The 21519-nt window shown below is 36.8% G+C and overlaps 1 protein-coding gene across 5 annotated transcripts in view; it reads right to left on the bottom strand.

The window, feature by feature from the left end:
* The window catches only part of LOC131034975 (G patch domain-containing protein TGH), a 188317-nt gene that overhangs the window by 116007 nt on the left and 50791 nt on the right, over positions 1–21519 (bottom strand). For all 5 annotated transcript variants that reach the window (XM_057966594.1, XM_057966593.2, XM_057966598.2 and 2 more), the window contains exon 8: positions 17420–17583. In XM_057966594.1, coding sequence (XP_057822577.1) covers positions 17420–17583 — 164 coding nt within the window. The remainder of the gene's footprint in view (positions 1–17419; positions 17584–21519) is intronic.

Raw genomic sequence — 21519 nt, 5'->3', positions numbered from 1 at the left:
TTTGAGAGTGGTTTCAGACCTCCAGGAGTTATATTGCAAAATCTAGTTTTTTGAGGTTTTTCAATTTCCAGACTTAGTCAAATTCAGGATCAGGACATTCCAGACTTAGTCAAATTCAGGATCAGGACATTCCAGACTTAGCCAAATTTCAGGATCAAGACATCACTCAAGCCGGACTTGCTTATCCATGTGATCACCTGGGCGACACTCAAAATGCAAAGGCTAGCTTACAAAACCCTAAAAGACCAAAAAAAAAAAAACCCTAAAAAGCAAAAAACATGGGTCCCCATTTGCAATGGGGCGATGTGTGAAAACGTCACAACACAAGGCGACCCTTTTGTCTCCGTACCTATTTATTCAGGTGGCTGAGGTTTGGGAAGAAACATCTCTAGGCACACCTTCAAAATAAATTTGCAGGGAATCAATCCAACAAGTCTTTAACCCTCACACCAGCAATTTGTGGATGACACCATTCTGTTTGGCAACTTTTCTATTCTTGAAGCTAGGTATTGGAAGAAGCCAGAAGGTTATAAATGATTATGCTTGTCTCAAGTCAGAATATAAACTATGAAAATAGCAAAATATTCTTCTTTACTACGAAACAAAAGCTACAAGAAAAATCAATTTTATCCTAGGTTGCCTATTTGAAAATCTACCTGCTAAATACCAAGTTGGAATGGCATAATAGAAGATCCAGAAAAAACTTGCTAGGTGGAAGGGCAAACTGTTAAGCCAAGTAGGATAATACCAAATTTTAAAGCCTTGTTTACCAATATATTATTTATCCCTTTTTAAAATTCCTGCTTACCAAGCGAAAGGGATTGAGCAGATACAGAAAAAGTTTATTTGGACAAAAAGGGAAGAAAAATAAAGAATGGCACCAGTAAACAGGGATATGGTTTGTCAACCAAAAAGCAAAGGGAAATTAGGGTTGAAAAAGATAAGCATGGTTAATAAATCTTTAATGTGTAAACTGGGATGGGCAATGGTAAAAGAAAATAAGGGCTAGTGCAACATCATTAAGGCAAAATACCTACAAGAGAGAGACTTATTAACCACCACAAGTGCTCCCAAAGGCTCATTGATATGGAATAATATTCTAAAAAGTAGAGGACTCCTACTAAAAGGTTTAAAATGGAGAATGGGAAGGGGAGACAAGATTGATTCTTGGAAAAATGCTTGGTTAGACGGAGGACCTCTATCCTCAAACCAAAAATTCTCAAATTTAAAAGGCTACCTTTCCAACATATTTGGGCATTCTATAAAGGGATAGGCTACCCAACATGGATGCGGCAGAGAATGGAAACATTTTCAAAACCAAACAGTTGTGACTGATGGTCTTTATATAAATGCTGAAGTACTCCAAAGAGAAGTTCAAATTTGTATCCCTCCTAACGAAGCAAAAGATGAAAGAATTTGGTGCCACCATCCAACAAAAAACTATACTACTTACACAAGTTTTTCCATTCTCAGAGAGAAAATCTATACTGAATTCAACTTGAAAAGAATCTGGAACTCAAATCTTACACCAAAAATAAACCTTTTTTGGTAAGCTATAGTTCATAAAAATATCTTAACTCAAGATAACCTGAATAAAAGGGAATTTTAATTCCCAAACAAGTGGACTCTATGTTAAATATCAATCATTTGTTTTTACATTGTTCCTACTCAAGTGAGATGTGAGGAAATGCGTTCAAAAAATTGGGAATTTAATGGGTCATATCCAAAGATTTGATAGACATTTTATTGGATGGATCCCTCATAAAATACTTTGTTAATTGGGATATGGACACAAATACCTCCCCATGCGGCTTGAGAATTTGGACAAAGAGAAATAATTGAATATTCAAAGAAAAAGAAAAAAAGCTTAACCAGTTAAGATTTGTAGCCAGCAACACTATCTCAGAGAATATAAAGAATGCAAAATAAGAACTAACAAGAGCACAAATACAAATCAAGAGGAAAGTATCATCAAAAACTGGAATACAAGAACAAAATTACCCAACAGAAACAATATAAAAAGCAAAGGGAGGAGGTTTTATATTTTGCAGACAAACAGAAAAGGGGCAGGTTTTATAGCTAATGCTGCTACTAACTGTTTGTTGAAAATTTTGTACACTTGGGGGATGTGCAAAATTGTGGTTTCAGCCACAGTGTGTGAGTATAATACTCTCCTAATTTAGGGAGGGCTCACCCTATCTATTAACTAATCTAATCTAATATGGGTGAGACAACAATCTTTCTTCTTCTTTCAAGAAAAACTATATTCTTTTCTCTTCACAGAAAAGAAATAGCAATTGGAAATAAATAACAGCAATAACTTATAATGCAAAATGAGAGAGAAGAAATGAAATTTCCTGAAAGCACAAAGACTTCCCTCACTTTCTCCAAGACAGGAAAACAATATCAAGCTCAAAGTCCTGACTATCTGAAATCCTATCTACCCTTTTATAATAATAACTTCTACGAACAAGAGCAACGTACAGCGGCGCAAAGTCCGCAAACATAATACACTTTTGAGACTAAAATGGGAATTATCACGAGCACAAAGTCTTGCAATATTTCTCAACTTTCAAATTACAAACTAAAACTAATTTCAACCTTGATATCTGCAACACAAAGTCTTGGAATTCCAAAATGACAAGAAATAAATTAAAAATTAAGAAAAGGCTAATAATGAGAAAAAACTTGCAGAGTTTTTGGGAAAAACTTGCCGAGTTTTTCAGCTAATCTCTGGCAAAAACTCGTCTGCATAAGAAAAAGAGGCCCAAACATGTCAAAAAATTATCTAAAGTTTTTATTTTCAAGTTAGTCTCATTCTCTTCATCAAAATATATACATCAAATATAACATTTAAGTATTTCTTATACTTTAAGTTATATTTCATGTATATATTGGCAGGATCTCTGAGAGTGGTTTCAAATCTCTAGGAGTTATAATGCAAATTCTAGGTTTTGGAAGATCTTTTAAATTTTCAGACACAGTCAAATTTCAATAATCAGTAGGCTCCTATCAGCATTCAGAGCCAATATGTTGCCCCCCTTTTTTTTTAATTTTGGAACTGCCATCCAAAGTTTTTCTAAGTACTTCCTTATCGCTCCATTTTTCATACTCCCTGTTGCGGGCTTTATGAGTTTTCAAAGTTTTGTCGCATGATTTGTCTCTTTTCCAAGCTTGTCGCAGGGTTAGGAAGTTTTGAAAGTATCCGATTGCCCGATCTCCCATTGTCTTGTGCTTTGGTCGCTCTAGTGGGGGTTGTGGAAAGTTTGTAAGTCCCGACCGTAGGTTCATAAGTTCATATTTTCCCCAACTAAGCGACTTGTCAGTCTCACCTAGGTCTTGAGGCGTCGTCTTTGCATCAAGTTGTTGTACGAACTAACGTCATTTGCCTTGTCAGCAAGAACAAGCAAAAATAAAGGGGCGTTTAAAAAGGCAAAGTAAACGCAGCATTTAAGGCATGTCACATCACTCGAGGACACAAACGGGGTGGCGGATAATTTTTGAACCAGCTCTCACTTCCAAGTTTTCAAAAAGTGCATTATCTAGCTTGTGTCCATGCAGAGTGTGATACAAAACCACTGGGTAGGTGTGCGAGACACAGAAGTAGAACAATTGAACCTAGAGACTTTCCTACAAGAGCTTGAAGGAGGTGAGAGGGTGCCATTGCGGGAAAGAATTTTTCAGTGTGGCCTGGCTTTCGTAGCTGGTTTTTTGGCTATTGTGCCTTGTGCAGATTTGATCATTGCAGGCTCTTAAAGATATAACCTAGAGAAACAAGAAATCTGAGCAGACGAAAGTAGGGTTGTAGCACGGATTAATGCTAAAAGCGTCTCTCGTGCTTTGTGCCTTCCTCAGAGAAAGCTTTTGAAGACATGTCCATTCTAGCTGGTGAAGAGTATTTCAAAATGCACGAGACTAGTGTATGAACTACATTGCCAGAAATTGGTTAAAGTCTAAAAAAGGAGGTAAGTCAAAATTGCCTGCTAAATTGAAAAGAATGCACTTTAAGAATGAAGTTGTAGAGATTATAGTCCTCCTAGATCATGTTGTAGGGAATGCTTGCACTGATTCTTTTGAATTTTGGATGTGTCATTTTATCCTGATGATTTGTGCTCCCAGAAGTTTTATTGACTAGGCTTCTATCATTAGCTATCATTTGCATGAACAATTGCAGAATTTATGTCAGTCCCTTGCCTTTCATATGTGTTCATATCTGATTTTCATACTAGCTAGTCAAGAGTTTGCTTGGTCGAGGTTGGAATTGCATCATCCTCTCCCTGCATTTGTACCCGTCTACCGAAAGTTTCCCCAGCTCACCATGCGTAAGGGTATGCAGGCTTTTTCCCGTGTCAATGATGTATTCTTGATGAGTATGGTCAGAAAGTTAGAAGGAAACCCTGGTTTATGGATTTCCCGTGACTCTGCTACCTTTGTGATGAAGTTTGGAAGTTTCTTCACCCAATTCAACAGGTTCACATACCTTAGAATTGGGGGTTTTGAAAAGGCCCCGTTGAAATTGCCTCATTTTCCATCTGATTCTATTATTTTCCTGGAAGTTTGCCGCCAGATGGTTGTGGTGAATGTTAAATATCTGAACATGGGAAAGAAAGGATGCCCCTTCCCGTTGTCCGCACCTCATTTCTCTTGCAAAACAAATGGTGTCGCTAAGGCTATGGAAACAATTTTAGAGAAGTTTCATTTTCAATCTTTGTCGTCTAGAAATAGTTTTGACAGCAAGGGATATGTGAAGCAAAATTTGTATGGAGTCAAAGGTTATATGAATCGGCTTGAACTCGAGGATTTATGGGAAGATTGTTTAGAAGATGTTGATGTGTTCAAAAGAAGTTTCATGAGACTTTCTTTGCGGCAAATTCACACCCTTGGCATTTCTTTTAATGTTCCTGATGATGTGATTGAGGATGAGGTCATTTTGGACCCAGAGTATCATACTCTAGTCAATGCAGCCTCCACAGAAGTTGATTGGTCCAAAGAGGAGGTCTCAGACCTAATGGTTCACACTGCTCCAATGTTGAGAAGAACATCCGACTGGTTAAATGGCAAGTGGAAACAACATGTCAGCTCCTCACAGATCCAAAGGTCATCATCCCGTAGAGAGCAAGGGGTAGTTTCCTCTTCCCCTGTTCCAGCATTAGCAGCCAAATCTGCAAATAAGTTACCAACCCGAGGTTCTCAGTCAAGCGGCGATGGGGAGAAACCTAAAGAAATTGTTGCTAGGCTAAAATCAACTTGTGAGTGGGATGACAGAATTACGCCATCTAGAGGGAAATCTCCTCTTGTTGCTTCTGAAGGTATTTACCAACAAATAATTGATTATCATTCTTTCGGATTTGCTTGGAATTCCCTTCTATCTTGTGCAAAACACCCCCAACACTATTAATAAAGAGTCAAGGCTTGAAACAACCTCTCCAGCATGGCTGTAGACAGAGGTAGAGAAGAACAGGAAAGTGTCCACCCCTATTTCCGATGAGATAGATACAGTTGCACTTCTGCTACAGAGGTCTCGCAAGCCTAAAAAGGCTAAGCGGATGTCTCGGATCATTTTTGATCCTGTATCTGGTCACCAGCTCCTAGAGATCGTTGATCCTATTAAAGATGTGAGCGCAAGTGATATAACGAAGAAGGATTATAAGATCGGTCATGTGGATATGGGACCTTCTACCTTGGAAGGGGACGTCTACCATGCTGACTTTTTAGTCCATGCATTGATTAAGAGGGCTCAAGAACAGAAGAAAAAGAATCTAGAGCTACAATCCCAAGTGCAGTCATTGAAGGATTTCATTTCATCTATTATAAATCCTGCAACTGGGGAGGCTTCAACTTCACATGTGCAGGGACTTGATGCATAGATGAACTACTTGCCACTCAGCAAAACTCACCAAGGGCTGAAAAAAAAACTCAGGAAAAACTCGGCAGCTTAAAAACACACTTAAATTTAATTAAAAATGCATTTTTTTTGCAAAATCTAATGAGAAGATGCATCCAATGAGTCAATAAATGAGAACACAAAAGAAACAAGCTATATTTAAACGCAAAGTGGGTACAAAATCACATCCTAATGAGAAATGTTGATGGCTAGAAGCAAAATAGGAAATAGTTTGTGTAGAACTAAAAGTAAATACATCAATAGAATTACATCTTCCTCTTCCCAGCTCTAGTAAAAACTAGGGGAGAGGTAGAACTAGAGGGTCTAGTCCTAGAAGTCTATTGTGGATGTGCCACGTGACTGTGCCTCCTCACTCGGTATGACTGGCTCAGGCTGTGGCTCGTCCTCCATCCTGGATGTAGCTCTGCCTCTAGCTGCACCTAACACTGGCAATGACTCATCCTCCTCAATGTCATCCAGTGTGAAACCAAATCCACCCCCTTCCTCTTTCGTAACTTGCCTCTCCAAATCATTGATGTCATCCTCTGTAAACAATGAGGCTACTCCTACGCTGTCCAATCACTGTAAGGATCTATATCATCCAAATAAATTGGACCAGTTGGTGCTTCCTCTACCTTCCTTATGCGCAACCGAAGATTATATTGCACAAAGACAAGGTCATTAAGGCATTTTTGGGCTAACTTGCTCCTCTTCTTCGTGTGGATGGCCTTAAACAAGCTCCAATTGCGCTCACAACTAGATGAACTAAAAGGCTGACATAAGATTCTAAGGGAAAACTTTTGAGATTTGGGGTATTTCCACCTCAACTTTGCCACCAAGCATCTGCAAAATAAAATTAGGTTGAGGGTAGCACCTCTCGCGGGGGTCTAAGGGTGAGAAAGAGAGGGCTAGAGAGAGAGGTCTAGATCTTGGGGGAGAGAGGAAAGAGTGAGATGGAGAGTGGTAGAGAGGGGGATAGAGGAAGAGTGATAGGGAGATAGATAGGTCTAAAATTCGAGACAGATAAAGTGAGTGAGATAGAGAGAGCGAGAGAATGCTAATAGGAGCCTGTTGATTACTGAAATTTGACTGTCTGAAAATTTAAAAGATCTTCTAAAACCTAGAATTTGCATTATAACTCCTAGAGATTTGAAACCACTCTCAAACATCCTGTCAATATATACATGAAATATAACTTAAAGTATAAGTCATGTATATATTCTAATGAATAGAATGAGACTTGAAAAAAAAAAATTAGATAATTTTTGACATGTTTGGGCCTTTTTTTTTAATGTAGCCAAGTTTTTCCTAGAAACTTGCCGAAAAAAAAAATTAGATAATTTTTGACATGTTTGGGCCTTTTTTTTTAATGTAGCCGAGTTTTTCCTAGAAACTTGCCGAGTTTTTTGTGCAAAACTCGCCAAAAACCCGAGTTTTTCCTAAGAACTCTACGAGTAATAGTCGTAAATACTCGCCGCAAGTTTTTGAAAACTCACCGAGTTTTCGGCGAGTAGTCCATCTATGCTAGATACTGTGAAAAAGGTCAAAGGTAATTTAGGATATGCTAAAGCTATCACTGAATGGATAGATGAAATGTATAGGATTGGTGTTAGCTATATTACTAAGTTCAAGGTGTTGTATGTGAATATTTGGAATAAAAGAAAGGAATAGTTAGCTGAGCTACACCAGGTTAGAAAAGAACATGGGAGCATATTTGTACTTTCTAAGGTTACTGAGCTCACCACATTGAACCCTCCCATTCTGATGACCGAAACATTAGTAGCACATCCTAAGGAAATTGATCTTACCAGGTGAGAAGCCTTGGAGTGGAAAGAAAGGATCTATCAAGATTATATTAGTGACATTGATGATGCCCTAAAACACTATTTGAATGATATGCTGAAAATAAAGAATAATCTTTGTGCTCTGGATATTGATCTTATAAATAGCTTTGAGGAGAATGTATGAGAACTTGGTGAAATGATGGGCCAGTTCAAGGAGAATTATCAGAAAAACATCAGGGACCCTCAAAATATTTCTTTGGAATCCTTCACGGGATTGTGTCACTTGCAGATGCACACTAATACCTTTGAGACTGAGATGGATGAAATGCACAAAAATATTGCCACTACTGACAGGTTGACTTCAAAATGGAGAAAATGTTTTGAGTCTAGATATATTTGATTGATTTAGTATTTACTTTTAGTTTTACAACAACAATTTGCTATGCCATTTTGTACCCAATTTGCATGTAAATCAATCAAATATATCTAGACTCAACTTGTTTCTTTTATAGACTCATCTTGTTTCTTTTATGTACTCATTTATTGACTCATTAGATGCATCTCCTCAATGAATTTTGCAAAAAAAAGGCATTTCTAATTAAATTTAAGCAAATTTTAAGTGTCAAGTTTTTTTTTGGGCCTTGGTGAGTATTTCTACTATGATTCAAAGTACTAGCAAGAAATTAGTTTAAAACTTGAGAAAGTTTCATCCATCGAAGCCTGCACAAAAGAAAGATATGAAATAAATTGTAAATCAAATAATAAAAGTAATAAATTACAAAAATTGGATTATGGATGAGCCCTTGAAATTGGATGTTCGTTGCATAAATGGTAATTATGACAAGTAAGGCTGTGAAATTCAAAATTTCCTTAAAAGAACAAAAGACCTTTTCATTAATAAAAAATCAGAGAATGCCTTTACTTTCACACAGATTTGAAAGAAGAAATGGTTAAGGGAGAAATAAATAAACAAAAAAGGAAAGAGGTATAACAATGAGTAAAAGCATACAAAATCTGTTCAGTAGGCAGCTATCAACATGCAAGAAATTGAAAATATAAAGGGAAAAGAAGAAAGTAATAAGGACATAAACATCTAGGAAGTGCTCTCTAAGTCAGGGAAAAGTAGTGACCAGGATGATAGGACCCTATTTATAATAGTAAGGAGGTTGACTCGATCTCTTTGGTTCCTGAGTCTGATCCACTCTCAGAATCTTATCAGATGGCAAATAATGAACAGGAAACACGAGGGAGTAATGATCAGCATAACCAAAGCATACAAGCTTAGAGGTAAAGGAGTAACAAAAATAAGGAAAAAGGGGCAAACAACAAAAGAATTATGCAGCTAGAGGAAATGGTGGCCAAAATATTGACTAATACTAAGGAGATGATGGAGTGCTCGACTATCACCATGGCTATTCTGCAGGAAGAAAACAAAAGAAGAAAGAAAAAGCCGGAAGAAAATGTGGACTCCTCTTATGTTGAACAAGTTCTTTCAAAGCATTACAAAATTTTAAAAAGTTACTACCACCTTTGTCATGGTCTTCCCTTAGCTATGCCACTGAAACAGTGTGCCAAAGTCTTTATTTCCTGATCTTTAAGTGATGGAAATGTTTTATGTGGAAACTGCCACTCAAAAGTGCAACTTTACAACTAAAAAACCCCCCTCCTTGCTGCTAGCACATTTCACTTAACCACTTGCCACCTTATGCATGGTTTTGGACTTGCATTCCCACCCAAGAATAGCATCACTTGACTGATTTTCCCAAATTCTTTTCACTGGCCACACTTTTAACCCTATCATTGTCACCCTGAGCCAATAGTTAAATTTTCTGGTTCCCTTCTCTCTTTAGTGCACTTTTTTTTACCCCTCTACCACCTTGATCACCATTTTAGACAAGTCTTGCCACTATAAAATTGCAAAATTTCTTTCACAATTTTTAAACACTTGAAAATTGGCATGCATTTTTCCAATTCTCACTTCTTATTCATGCAATTTGAATTGCGTGCTAGAGGATTCATTAGCCTTTTGGTAACCTTGATTTCAAATTCATGTCTTTATAATTGCTTCATATTCATATTGGAGCTATCAACCTTTAAAAACTTGATTCCCTTGTGTTTGCCATTCTACATTCATGACCAACCTACAAATGTTGTTAGTAGATACACTAGGCCAACATGTGATGACTAGAAAATTTGGTAAGAAAGATAAACTAGTTGATATTGATGACGAGAATAAAATGATTTAAAGGCTACAAACTTGATTTGCATCATACCCAGTTTCATGTTGTAGGTGTCAACCTTTAAGAGCCCGATTCCCTTTTGTTTGCCATTCCACATTTGTGATCAATCTACAAATGTTGTTAGTAGACAAACCAGGCCAACATCTGATGACAAGAACATTTGGAAAGAAGGATAAACTAGTAAACATTGATAGCTTGACAAGAATGACATGATTTAAAGGCTACAAACTTGATTGGTGAAAGTTTTGTGGAGGTACCGATAAGAGACAAGCATTCAAAACATTACCATAATCACATACATGAAGAATATGCATAACAACGTATCTAAGATCCATGTAATGTTGCACTCCCTACCTTTCATTCCATCACTAATATATGCCAGATTTCTACAATATATTGATCCTCAATAACATTTGCTATAGGAAATATAACTACAAAGTCTTACAATCCACAATATATTGCAATATCTTGATTAAGTCTTCCCAAAATCATATATTGAAAACCAATGTTAAATACATGATAAATTTAAAAAGACCAAAAATACATTTGACCACATGCGGAGAATAATGTTGTGTGAAACATTATGACCCTTGATTCAAATACTACCTTGTGACTTAATTCACCCCCACATGACCAAAGACATATATGCCAACTACCTACAACCACCTACAATTTCCACTGCATGAGAACACATTACAAGCTTATGTGGACACTTATGAACCAGATGCATCGTTGACTCATGGCCCAACCTCCTACACAGATAGTCTTCATCCCACTCTTACTAAACAATTGCACTATTCACATTACAGCCATTCTTGACACTTTGAACACAAAGTGATAATTATCGTACTAATACTACTAATTATTAATATGCAATCAAAATTACATTACACGTTCCTTCATTTCTGAATTTAACCATCCTACTCATCACAACCTAGATTTTAAAGTTTAAACACATCCTATGGTGATTTATGCCAAAGGAAAGATTGGCATCTTTCTCAACAAGGAGATTTGCCATCTTGCTAGCAAAACTCCATACATAATTGGAAACTTTATTTTCAAAAATAAACCTAGCAATCTGTTTAACACACGACAATCGAACTCCATAAACCATTTAGAATTTACATCATGACAAATATTGAGAATCTGAGATATCATTTTGATTGCTTCATAGCCTTCTGCAATGGTGATTCTGAAATAATGGTGAAAGGACAAGTTGAACCCAACAACAATTCCCTGAACCTTAACAGAACTATTACTTGTTTTACTCTATCAACTATTTAAAACAATAATTAATCTCACCATAAATTCATCCTACTTCTTATTACATGCTGTCAAAGTTCAGCTTTAGTAAAAGAATCTTTATGGGATTCCTATATAATTAAGGATTGTATAACCTTACTGAAATTCTGCCCTTGACCACCTAAATGGTATTCCACCTCAGAAGACCACTGATACAAACTTCCATTTTGATTAACCAGATCTTCAATTTTGAATCTATCTCACCAATATGGTTGTTTTGATTCTATACAAGTTTTGCTTCATCAAGCATTTTTTGAACCACTCAAAAAATTTAGCATGATGGGAAAATATCATGAAATATGTTTGCCAAAACAGTACATAATATAGTTTTTAAATTAATAAAAAGTACAAAGCAATTGGAATTGGGAAAATTATTTTACATCGTTTTTAATATGCATCTATTGAATATGTTCTTTATACTTTGCAAATTTTACACCCCTAACGGAAATCTATATACATAAGAGCCAGAAAATTGTACACTTAAAAATAAAGGACCTGGTTTGTCAGATAAATAAGTCCCTTGTTGACCTAAAACAATTTCAGAGGATGTAGTATCATAAGTTTGATGCTTATTCTTGTGGCTTGGATTTGTGCGAAACAAATATATTCCAAACAGGTCTGTGATCATTTTTTTTTCATGGTATTATATGTTGCTGATATTTTGTTAGGTGGAAATGAAAAGAAATTGATGAATGAGGATAAATCTCAACTGCCATCTCTGTTGGATTTGAAGAATCTTGTCACCACAAGCTTTATTTTCAGCATGAAAATTAAAAGAGATAGTATAAGTGGAAACCTCTGGTTAAATTAGACAAAATATGTTCCAACTATATTGCAGAAGTTGAAAATGTGACAATTTATACCTATCAATATTCCTGTTACTGTTGGTTTAAAGTTATCTATAGAATGAATGAATGAAGGATGAATGAAGGAATATTAATGATGTCCATGAGACCCAGCGGTCTAAGGGACCACGAACCAAAATTAACCCATTTTCAAGTTCTTTTCCATGTTGTTTCTTCCGTTACAAATCTTGAGTAAGAAACTTGTTGTTTTGTGAAGCCTCGTCTCTTCAAAAAGTTCATTCAAACTGTCCACCTTTAAATCATTCTCAAACTGACCATGAATATCCTCATATGCTGTGCACTCCTTGATGAAATGCCATCTGTTTCTACCACCCTCTTGCTGCAGAAAATGCACATCCTTTCTTCCCACTCTTCTTTGGGCACCTTCCACCTGCCAGTTTCACAACTCAAAATGATGAGATCCAGTCCTCAAATGAGCAAATAAAATTTTGGCCTTTCCATTGATTGTACATCTAAAATAAGCTTTTTCATCATGTTCCCAAGTATGGTTAAATTATTTAATATAGTATGCTTTTTTTTGGCCTAATTGTTTTGTCCACATGGCATCCCTGAATTTTTCTAATACCCACTTTTTAATCTCCTCTTTAGTGCTAGGACAGTCGTGCATATTCATGTCCCACTTGTTCATCCACTTGCTGTTTTGTTTCTTCCAAGTCTTCTTTCTATGGCTTAACTCCTCTTCAACAATCATTTTGGACCAGCGGTTCTTATCCATATTTTCTCACTTTTTTAAGTAGCATAACAACCGAATTACCATTGAGGCCTCAATTGGGAACATACCAGCTTCCACTAAAAGAATCTTATAAGGTATTGTTGATTTGACTTTGAGACTGCTAATGATTAGATGTTTTTGAATTCTTTCAATTTGTCGCCATTTGTGGTTTGACATGCTATCCCCCCAAACTTCACACCCCTAAAGGATAACTGGCACTACTAACAAACCACAAGAGGATGTTTAAGGCATGTCTTATTTTACTTATACAGGTGTTGTTGGAAGTATAAAGTATGCCATGGTCCATACCAAAGTATAAATTACCCATGCACTGGAAGTTTTAAGCAAATATATTTCAATCCAAGAAACAAAAGTTGAACTATCGTAAAGAGAATCTTTAAATATTTGTGGCAATTCAGATTGTGTAATATCCTACCAAGGAAGACTTAGGCCACAAGATTAGTAAATGTAGAATATTTCATTTATGGTGACTGGGCTGGAGATATTGATTGCTGAAGATGTACAAGTGGTTGTGCTTTTAAATTTTTGTGGAGCAGTCAGCTGGAAAACGAGTCAAATAATAATTGCACTCTCAACTACAAAACCTGGGTACAAGGCAATTATTCATTAATGCAAGCACCTTGAATTGTTACAAAAATTGTGTTTGAATGTAGGTTTCCTATAGCAAGCTCTACAAATAGAAAGCAGACAAAGTGCAATTTGTTTGGAAAAGAACACTACATATCATGTTTGTACAAAGCACATTGATTCATTATACCATTTTGTTAGGGACATGGTTGAAGATGATAAAACATTGTTGGATAAGCTTGGTGCCTTCAAGAACATTGTTGACTCCTTGATGAAGTCTATTAATACTGAGAAGTTAGCTTGGTACAGGTAAACAATAGACATAACTACCCTTAGCAGCTGATTTTATATATCTTGAAGCCCTTATGAAAGGATTTTAACAAATGGGAAATTTGTTGGATATGTTTTAAGCATGTTTTACACCCCTTATTGACTAAGAGAATCTTTTCAGGCCCTTATAAATGATCTATTCGGACTATGGTTTTATACTGAAAAATAATTGAATGATTTATTCATGAATATACAACGTATATATAGAGAATTACAAAATGGTGTTCTAAAAAGAATGAACCCTTAAACTGAAGCTAAAAAGCGTTAAAAGTGAAATAACTAAAAAGCTAACCCTATCTTCTAATAAAAGAAGCAGTAGTTAAATTAAATTAATTAAACAAACTAAAAGAATTAAATGATGAACTAATTGACCATTAATACAACAACTAAAGGTAACTAACTAAAAAGAAATAATTATTCTAATACCCTCCCTTAATGGTCATTGTATCAACTAACTAACCTACAGAAAACACTGCAGATCTTTTGATCACAAACGGAAGAACACTCTACTGTTGCAGAGACCCTCCCAGGATCTGCAAAGTGTTAATGACCAAGACTAGCTGATTCCATCCGACTGATGTAACCCTCATACGCAAATTACAGAACCCTAATATTTTTTAGGAAAAAAAAATTATTAAAAACCATCAAAAATAGCATGCCTAGGTCATCTATTTCCCAAAAAAATCATGCCAATGGTGAGGACTTATTCTGCAAAGCCCGAACAAAGACGAAACCCACAAATAGGAGGTCGCCAAAAACACCAGCAGTGGCGGAAAATATATCATGAAAATCGTGCGTTTGTATGCAAAGAACCGTCGACAGAAGAAATAACCGAATCCCTGCCATCACGCACGAAAGAACAAACACAACATGTACACAAAAAACTTTAAGTCGTCGCTGCCATCAAGCCAAAATATAGAGATGAGAGGTGACGGAAAAATAGAGATTTAAAAACACGGAGGTTGAAAAAATCGCAATCGAAAAAAGCAAAAAAAATCGCATTTAGGTCCTCGCGTGTTGCCACAAAGATTATCGTGCAGGTCGCAGATACAGAGATCGTAATTTTCAAAGTCACGATTTTCTTTAAAAAAATCACGCAATTTTACAAATGCCAAACCCACCGTAGGGCATGAGCCCACAACCACGAAAAAAAATCCGCAGTCTCCCAGAAAAAAAAATCCACAATCAGAAACAAGCCCTTGGAGAACAAATCCGCAGTAGAAACTCGTCCACAAATCCCCGATTAAAAAAACCATGCCCTCCAAAAACCTGAAGAATAAAACTCACGAAAAATCTTCAAAAGATAAAAACCCTCAAAAAGTTTCACCAAATTTTTTCATAAAAAAATCGAAAAAAAATTTGGAAATAAATTCCAGGTAGCGGCTTACGAATTTTTTATTAAAAAATTTGCCAAACTCTAAAAAATCCCATTGACGCGCTCTAATACCATGAAAAATAATTGAATGATTTATTCATGAATATACAACGTATATATAGAGAATTACAAGACGGTGTTCTAAAAAGAATGAACCGTTAAACTGAAGCTAAAAAGCTAAAAAGATTTAAAAGCGAAATAACTAAAAAGTTAACTCTGTCTTGTAATAAAGAAGCAATAGTTAAACTAAATCAATTAAACAAACTAAAAGAACTAAATGACGAACTAAATGACCATTAATAGAACAACTAAAGGTAACTAACTAAAAAGAATTAATTATTCTAATATATACATGTATTGTAACACTGCTTAGCAATTTCCTATATTGGTGTGCCTAAAAATACTCAAAAATAAATTAAGATTGAGCATAATATGAAATATCTTATTCTATTGTGAACAGCTGAGCTAATAGAGTGTGCCATCAATAAATGTCTATACCTATTTATAGTATAATAAACACAGATTAAAAGCAGATATCTTTAACAAAGATCATGACATCATTAATTGTCGTACTTTGATGATAATTTGTAACTCTGTGCATTTACCAAGTGATAGAATTTGTCAAGAAAACCCCATCTTAGTGTGTGGTGATTTTTCAGCATAAATACAAAGATAGGGCATGTTTAAAATTGGTTCACCACCAGTTTTAATCAGTAAATGATGGTTTTATGCTGTTCGTAGTGGTTACACTAAAGCAACTAGCAGTAGTGGACCTTGGTCACACTTCCAGGTTGTCAAAATATCATGCATAGGGTTTATCACATGGAGAGCATACAAGGAAACAGCCTAGAGTACAAAAAGAACAGGTAATAAAAGGGATGGAATAGAAACGACTTCCGAAAGATCAAATACAACTATTCCAAAGTGGAAGACATCCATTTTGTAGTTGAGTGAGTCATTTGAACAAGTTGACAGACTCCAAAGGAGAGGCATAAATACTTTTCCTGAGTTGAGGAACACTAATCTAAGGGAATCCTTTCTTTAGTTGAGAAGAAGAACAAACAATCATCCATGGGAATTTATGAGGAGATAGCAGTACTTGCAGAGTTGAGATGGCTTGTAAATAGCTTCCATAGTCCAAGTCACTACTTCTCTACAAATCTGTCAAACAATAAAGCATAGCTTCTTGTTAACTTTTTTTAACATATCATATTTCTTTGGGGCAAATCCTCGCATTCATTGTGATTTCCATTGTTTGTGTTCTTATTACACTCTTACCATGTTCCTTCACGCATATTGAACTATATAGAATAAGAAAAATGAACATTCTAGTATCGAGAATGGATGCATATATGCATTTCTTGTCAAACAGTAGCATTGATTTCCAATAGCATGTATTTTTTATAATGGAGTATGTGCATGAACATGATATTCCATATAAACCTGATTTCTAATAGTGTAGTCATGTAATTTGGCCATGAGCACAATGAAAGCAGCCATACAGATTTAGATGGCAGCATGTAACTGTATCAAAAATCACTTTATATTTGTGCATGCTCAATTTCAACAATTAAACAATCTAAAGATATGTGCATATGTATCTTCATGTCTGCCTCTGCTTAAAACTCCTAATTCATATGTGACACCACATATTCAATGAAAATAAAGAATATTCATAAAAATTAAAATTGTCTATGGTTAATAAATCCATAGAACATTATTCTCATAAAAATGATTTATCTACGAGAATCATTATTAAATGATATTAATCAGAATATTTTGGGCTATAAAGTTGCCAAAAGTGTTGCAAAAAGTCTATCTGTGTTTGAGCTTATAAAAGAATACACAGAAGAACAGTGAAAACACAAAAGTATATCTATCAATATACTTGAGTTATCTATGCGGGTGTCGTTTGCTAATGTCCAAAACACATACACATGCATACAAAAAAAGAAATACAAACATCTGGTCAACAAAAACTATCTCACCTATAGTATTAAGACTTAGACTTGGATCAGACTCAACAGAAGTCTTTTTGTTCGACATCTTGGATTTGGCCAGAAAACTTAGCAGAAAATCATGGACTTGACTGGACTCATGAGTCAAACCTCTGAAGTCACTTCAACAGACTTGACTCATTACTATGATTTATACTTTCTAATGTACACACATTTGCATGTCCACATGAATATACAGACATGCATTTACCTGATCAAATCTAAAGATATTGAATATAGTTTAAATAAATCCATTCATTAAAACTAGAACAAAAATCCTTCACATTACAAGCATGAAAACATCAAAGAAACATCAATTATTAAAAAGAATAAATACATACAGGTGTACTACGAGGAACATGAACGGTAGTATCATAATCCTCTCCAGGTTCATGTGTTTTGTCATCTTTGAAGGATTCATTTTGCATAAGTGGAGACCTCTCAACAGGAGGTCCATCCTCCTTTGCAAGTGCTAAGAAAGCTTTCCGAGCTTTACGACGTGACTCTGCATAAAAATTACAAGAAACAAGAAAAGCACCTTATATTGCTTGCCATACTCATTACAGAAATGTGAGCATTTCCTTAAAATCTTAATCATTTGTATGGAGGTAAGAGTTGAATTACAACTCATTCACTAGATGATATAGCTGACAAATATAAAGTAAATTACTCATTATAAGACCTTCAGCAAGAAAACGAAATGAGCTAAAGAGCCAAAACAATAAATGGCTAGCTAAGGGATTGCTGCATTCATAGTGTAACAATTTGATAGTATAGTAAGTTCCCTGTATCTACATCAATTGCCAGTATTTCTCAAGACATGCACTGAAGAATAAATATTTCAGATTCCTCATAATGATGCATAGAAAGATGAATGAAAATGGCATTTGATATCTTTAATTTTGATTATATATAGTATCTCAATGAAGCAAACTTTACAAAGAAAATATAGCTTTGAATGATGCATCTGTTACTAGAATGTCCTACATGCCAATAGGCTGAAAGATCCAATGATAAAAATGTTGTATGCAAAATTTCCACATCATGTCAAATTTCACAGCTAAAGCCTTTTCCTTTCTTCCATTCAAATGTTCATATTTGAATGTCTTGCCCTATTGTAATAGAATATTAAAATAATGTTAATTTTAGTATTAATGCTCAATAGTGTATATTCTATTTTGGTTAGATCGTCTTCGATCTTCTCAGCAGTTTCTTATTAGAAACTTGCTATTCTTGTAAATATCCTTGTATTATTTATGAGCGTCTTGCTCATTCTGATATTGAATCAATTCTTTGAAATCCATTGCGTGTCTCGCATTGTTTTATGGTATCAGAGCTATAGGAGAAATTTTTTCGAAAATTTTTTAATCCTAATTTCCAATTAGTGGAAATTTTCGAAATTATTTTCAGAAAAAAAAAAAATTCATCAAAGTTTTTTGCCTAGCTTCTGGGGTGGTATCGTCGGTTTTTTTCTTCCCGCGACCTGTGTTCTCGACCTACAGGATCGTCGCGTGTTGTCACGACCTGTGTGCGACGTCGCGGACACACTCCGGCGTTGCCTCCACCGCCTCCGTGACCTGCAACAGACTTCGGCATTGTGCGCGTCTGCAGGCTTCGGCGTCGCCACCTGCAACTCGCCCCCTCTGCAACGATCCGCGACCTGCAACATTCCCTCGGCGCCGCGACTTCAACCCTCGGCGTCTCTGTCTCCGGCGGTGTCCGTGGCTCGTTTCTGTGTTCCGCGTGAGGTCTTCCTCCCCGAGCCACGTCTTCTTCGGTCTGCAGACTTTCTGTGAAATCCATGGCTCCCACGAACTTCGAAATTTTTTTCGATTAAGGTGTTTACCTTTTGTTTTTCATCGAAAATAAATTTTTCTTGCAGAATCTTGCTGGGTTTTTCGAAACCTAATCTGGGTGGTTGTCCGTTTTTTTTGGGTACCTTGATTTTTGTGCCTCGTTTTTCGAGCCCGCGGATTTAGATTCTGACTGGGTTTTTTGCACAAATTTGTGGGTTGTCTTTGGATTTTTTTGGGTCAGCCGGAAATTTTTTTTTGGGAAACATGCAAATGGCTTCTCTCACCAATCTGATGTTACAAGGCAGTCAACGCTTTAATGGTCACAATTACAACATCTGGAAACAGCGTATGTTGACCATTTTTGAATATAGGCATCTTGACCAGCTTGTTTTGGGAAAAGAGCTTAGTCCTGGTACACCTGGTGCAAATCAAGATAAGTTTGATGAACGCAATCGGGAGGCAGTTATGCTTCTCAAACTCTCAGTGACTGATGATCAGTTACCGCAGATTCCTTCTGGCAAGACAACTTCCGACATCTGGAAGCATCTGAAGGAATTGCATGAGACATCCGACAAGAGCCGAGCATTCTTTCTAAAGAACCAGCTGTTCTCCATTATGATGGACGAACGTATGTCCTTACAGGAACACCTCACGAGGATTAAGGACATTCGAGATCAGCTCGAAGCTATTGGTCGGACTATGGAGGAAGAAGACATGGTCGTAATCACTCTGAAAAGTCTTCCGAAATCATATGAACACTTCATTGAGACCCTCAATATTACTTCCACTAATGTTGATCTGAAGTTTTCAGAATTGTGCACCAAACTTCTACAGCAGGATCGCTGGAAACAACAGTTTGGTAGTGGTACTACATCAGCCTCCTCGGAAAATGCCTTCACAGCTCAATCCTTTCAGAAGGATAAAGGCAAATTTCAGTCCTCTCAGTCTTCTCAGCAGAAAGGCTCTTCTCAGACACAGGATGGAGCTAAGAAGAAGAATGTGCAGTGCAATTACTGTCACAAGTACGGTCATATGAAGAAAGATTGTCGTCAGAGGCTCGCTTCTGAACAAAAGAAGCAGGGAGGGTCACACCAGAAGGTGCATGTTGCTGAACATTCCGAGCAGAAAGAGTCTGCCTTTTATGCCTTTATGGCTAAGAGGTCTTCAGATCATGTCAGGTCTTCTGCTTGGTACATAGACTCTGGTGCATCACGTCACTTTTCTCATCGGCATGACTAGTTTACAGACTTCTCACCTTTCAGTGATTCCGTTGTATTTGGCGGAGGTGAGGAGTATACAGTTGTTGGCAGAGGCACTGTTCAGATACAGTCTGGTGGCAGGACTCTCCTTTTTCTGAATGTGTACTATGTTCCTGGAATGGAACTTAATCTGCTCTCTGTTAGCCAGATTATGAGGAATTCTCCTCAACTAGATGTGGTGTTCAGTGCTCACAAGTGCTCCATCATTGATCGGGAGACTCGTCTTACTGTTGCTGTTGGTCTAGAGGATCATGGCCTATATAGGCTTCTTGACACTGGTGATTCTCCTGAAGTGGCTCTGGCAGCTCGTGTTTCTCCTCTTAGCACTTTGTGGCATCAGAGATATGGACATCTCAACATTCAGTATCTCTCTCAGCTCTCTCGGGAGGGAATTGTTTCAAGGTTACCTGATATTCAGACTCAGCATCTTGGAGTATGTGGCGCCTGTCAAGCTGGCAAACAGCATCGGACTTCATTCACACATGGAAAGTCTTGGCGCGCATCTAAGGTACTTCAATTACTTCATGCTGATATTTGTGGTCCTATGAATACATCTTCTGTTACTGGTTGCAAATACTTTTTGCTTATTGTAGATGATTTTAGTAGAAAGATGTGGGTGTACTTTCTTAAACATAAATCAGCTGTATTTAGTATCTTTCAGAAGTTTAAGTCCTTTGTTGAAAAAGAGTCTGGACATAGTATTATTACTCTTAGGACAGATAACGGGGGGGAGTTTTGTTCTTCTGCATTCTCCAACTTCTGTGATACCCATGGCATCAAACGCCAGTTGACTACACCCTACACTCCTCAGCAAAACAGTGTTGTCGAGCATCACAATCGTACGGTTGTTGAGATGGCTCGCTCTATGTTACAACACAGGAGTGTTCCGAATAAGTATTGGGCTGAAGCAGTGTTTACTGCTGTCTACCTTCTTAACCGTTCTCCTACTCAGGCTGTTAAGGGGAAGACTCCAGAAGAGGTTTGGTCTGGTCGGAAGCCTCAGATCAGCCACCTGAAGGTTTTTGGCTCTGTTGCCTATGTTTGGATTCCAGATGCTAAGCGCTCCAAGTTGGATTCTAAAAGTCAGAAACTCATGATGACAAGATACAGTGATCACCATAAGGCCTACAGACTGATAGATATAGACACTGAACGTCTTATCTTCAGTCGTGATGTTGTATTTGATGAAGACAGAGGATTCTTTCAGTCACCTTCTTCTGAGCAGAGTTCTGAGGATCAGCCTCACAGTGTTCTTATTCCATTAGGTTCGCCTGATGGGAGGGATGATGCAGAATCTATTTTCGATGATGCACTACCTGAGTTCCCTCCGGAGAATAATCCTCCTCTTGCTGCTCCTGTTCCTGATCCTGAGCCTCTTCCAGCTCC

Source organism: Cryptomeria japonica, chromosome 4 (genome assembly GCF_030272615.1).
Source record: "Cryptomeria japonica chromosome 4, Sugi_1.0, whole genome shotgun sequence".
In the NCBI taxonomy this organism is placed as follows: domain Eukaryota; kingdom Viridiplantae; phylum Streptophyta; class Pinopsida; order Cupressales; family Cupressaceae; genus Cryptomeria; species Cryptomeria japonica.
This window is presented reverse-complemented; position numbering and strand designations above follow the sequence as displayed.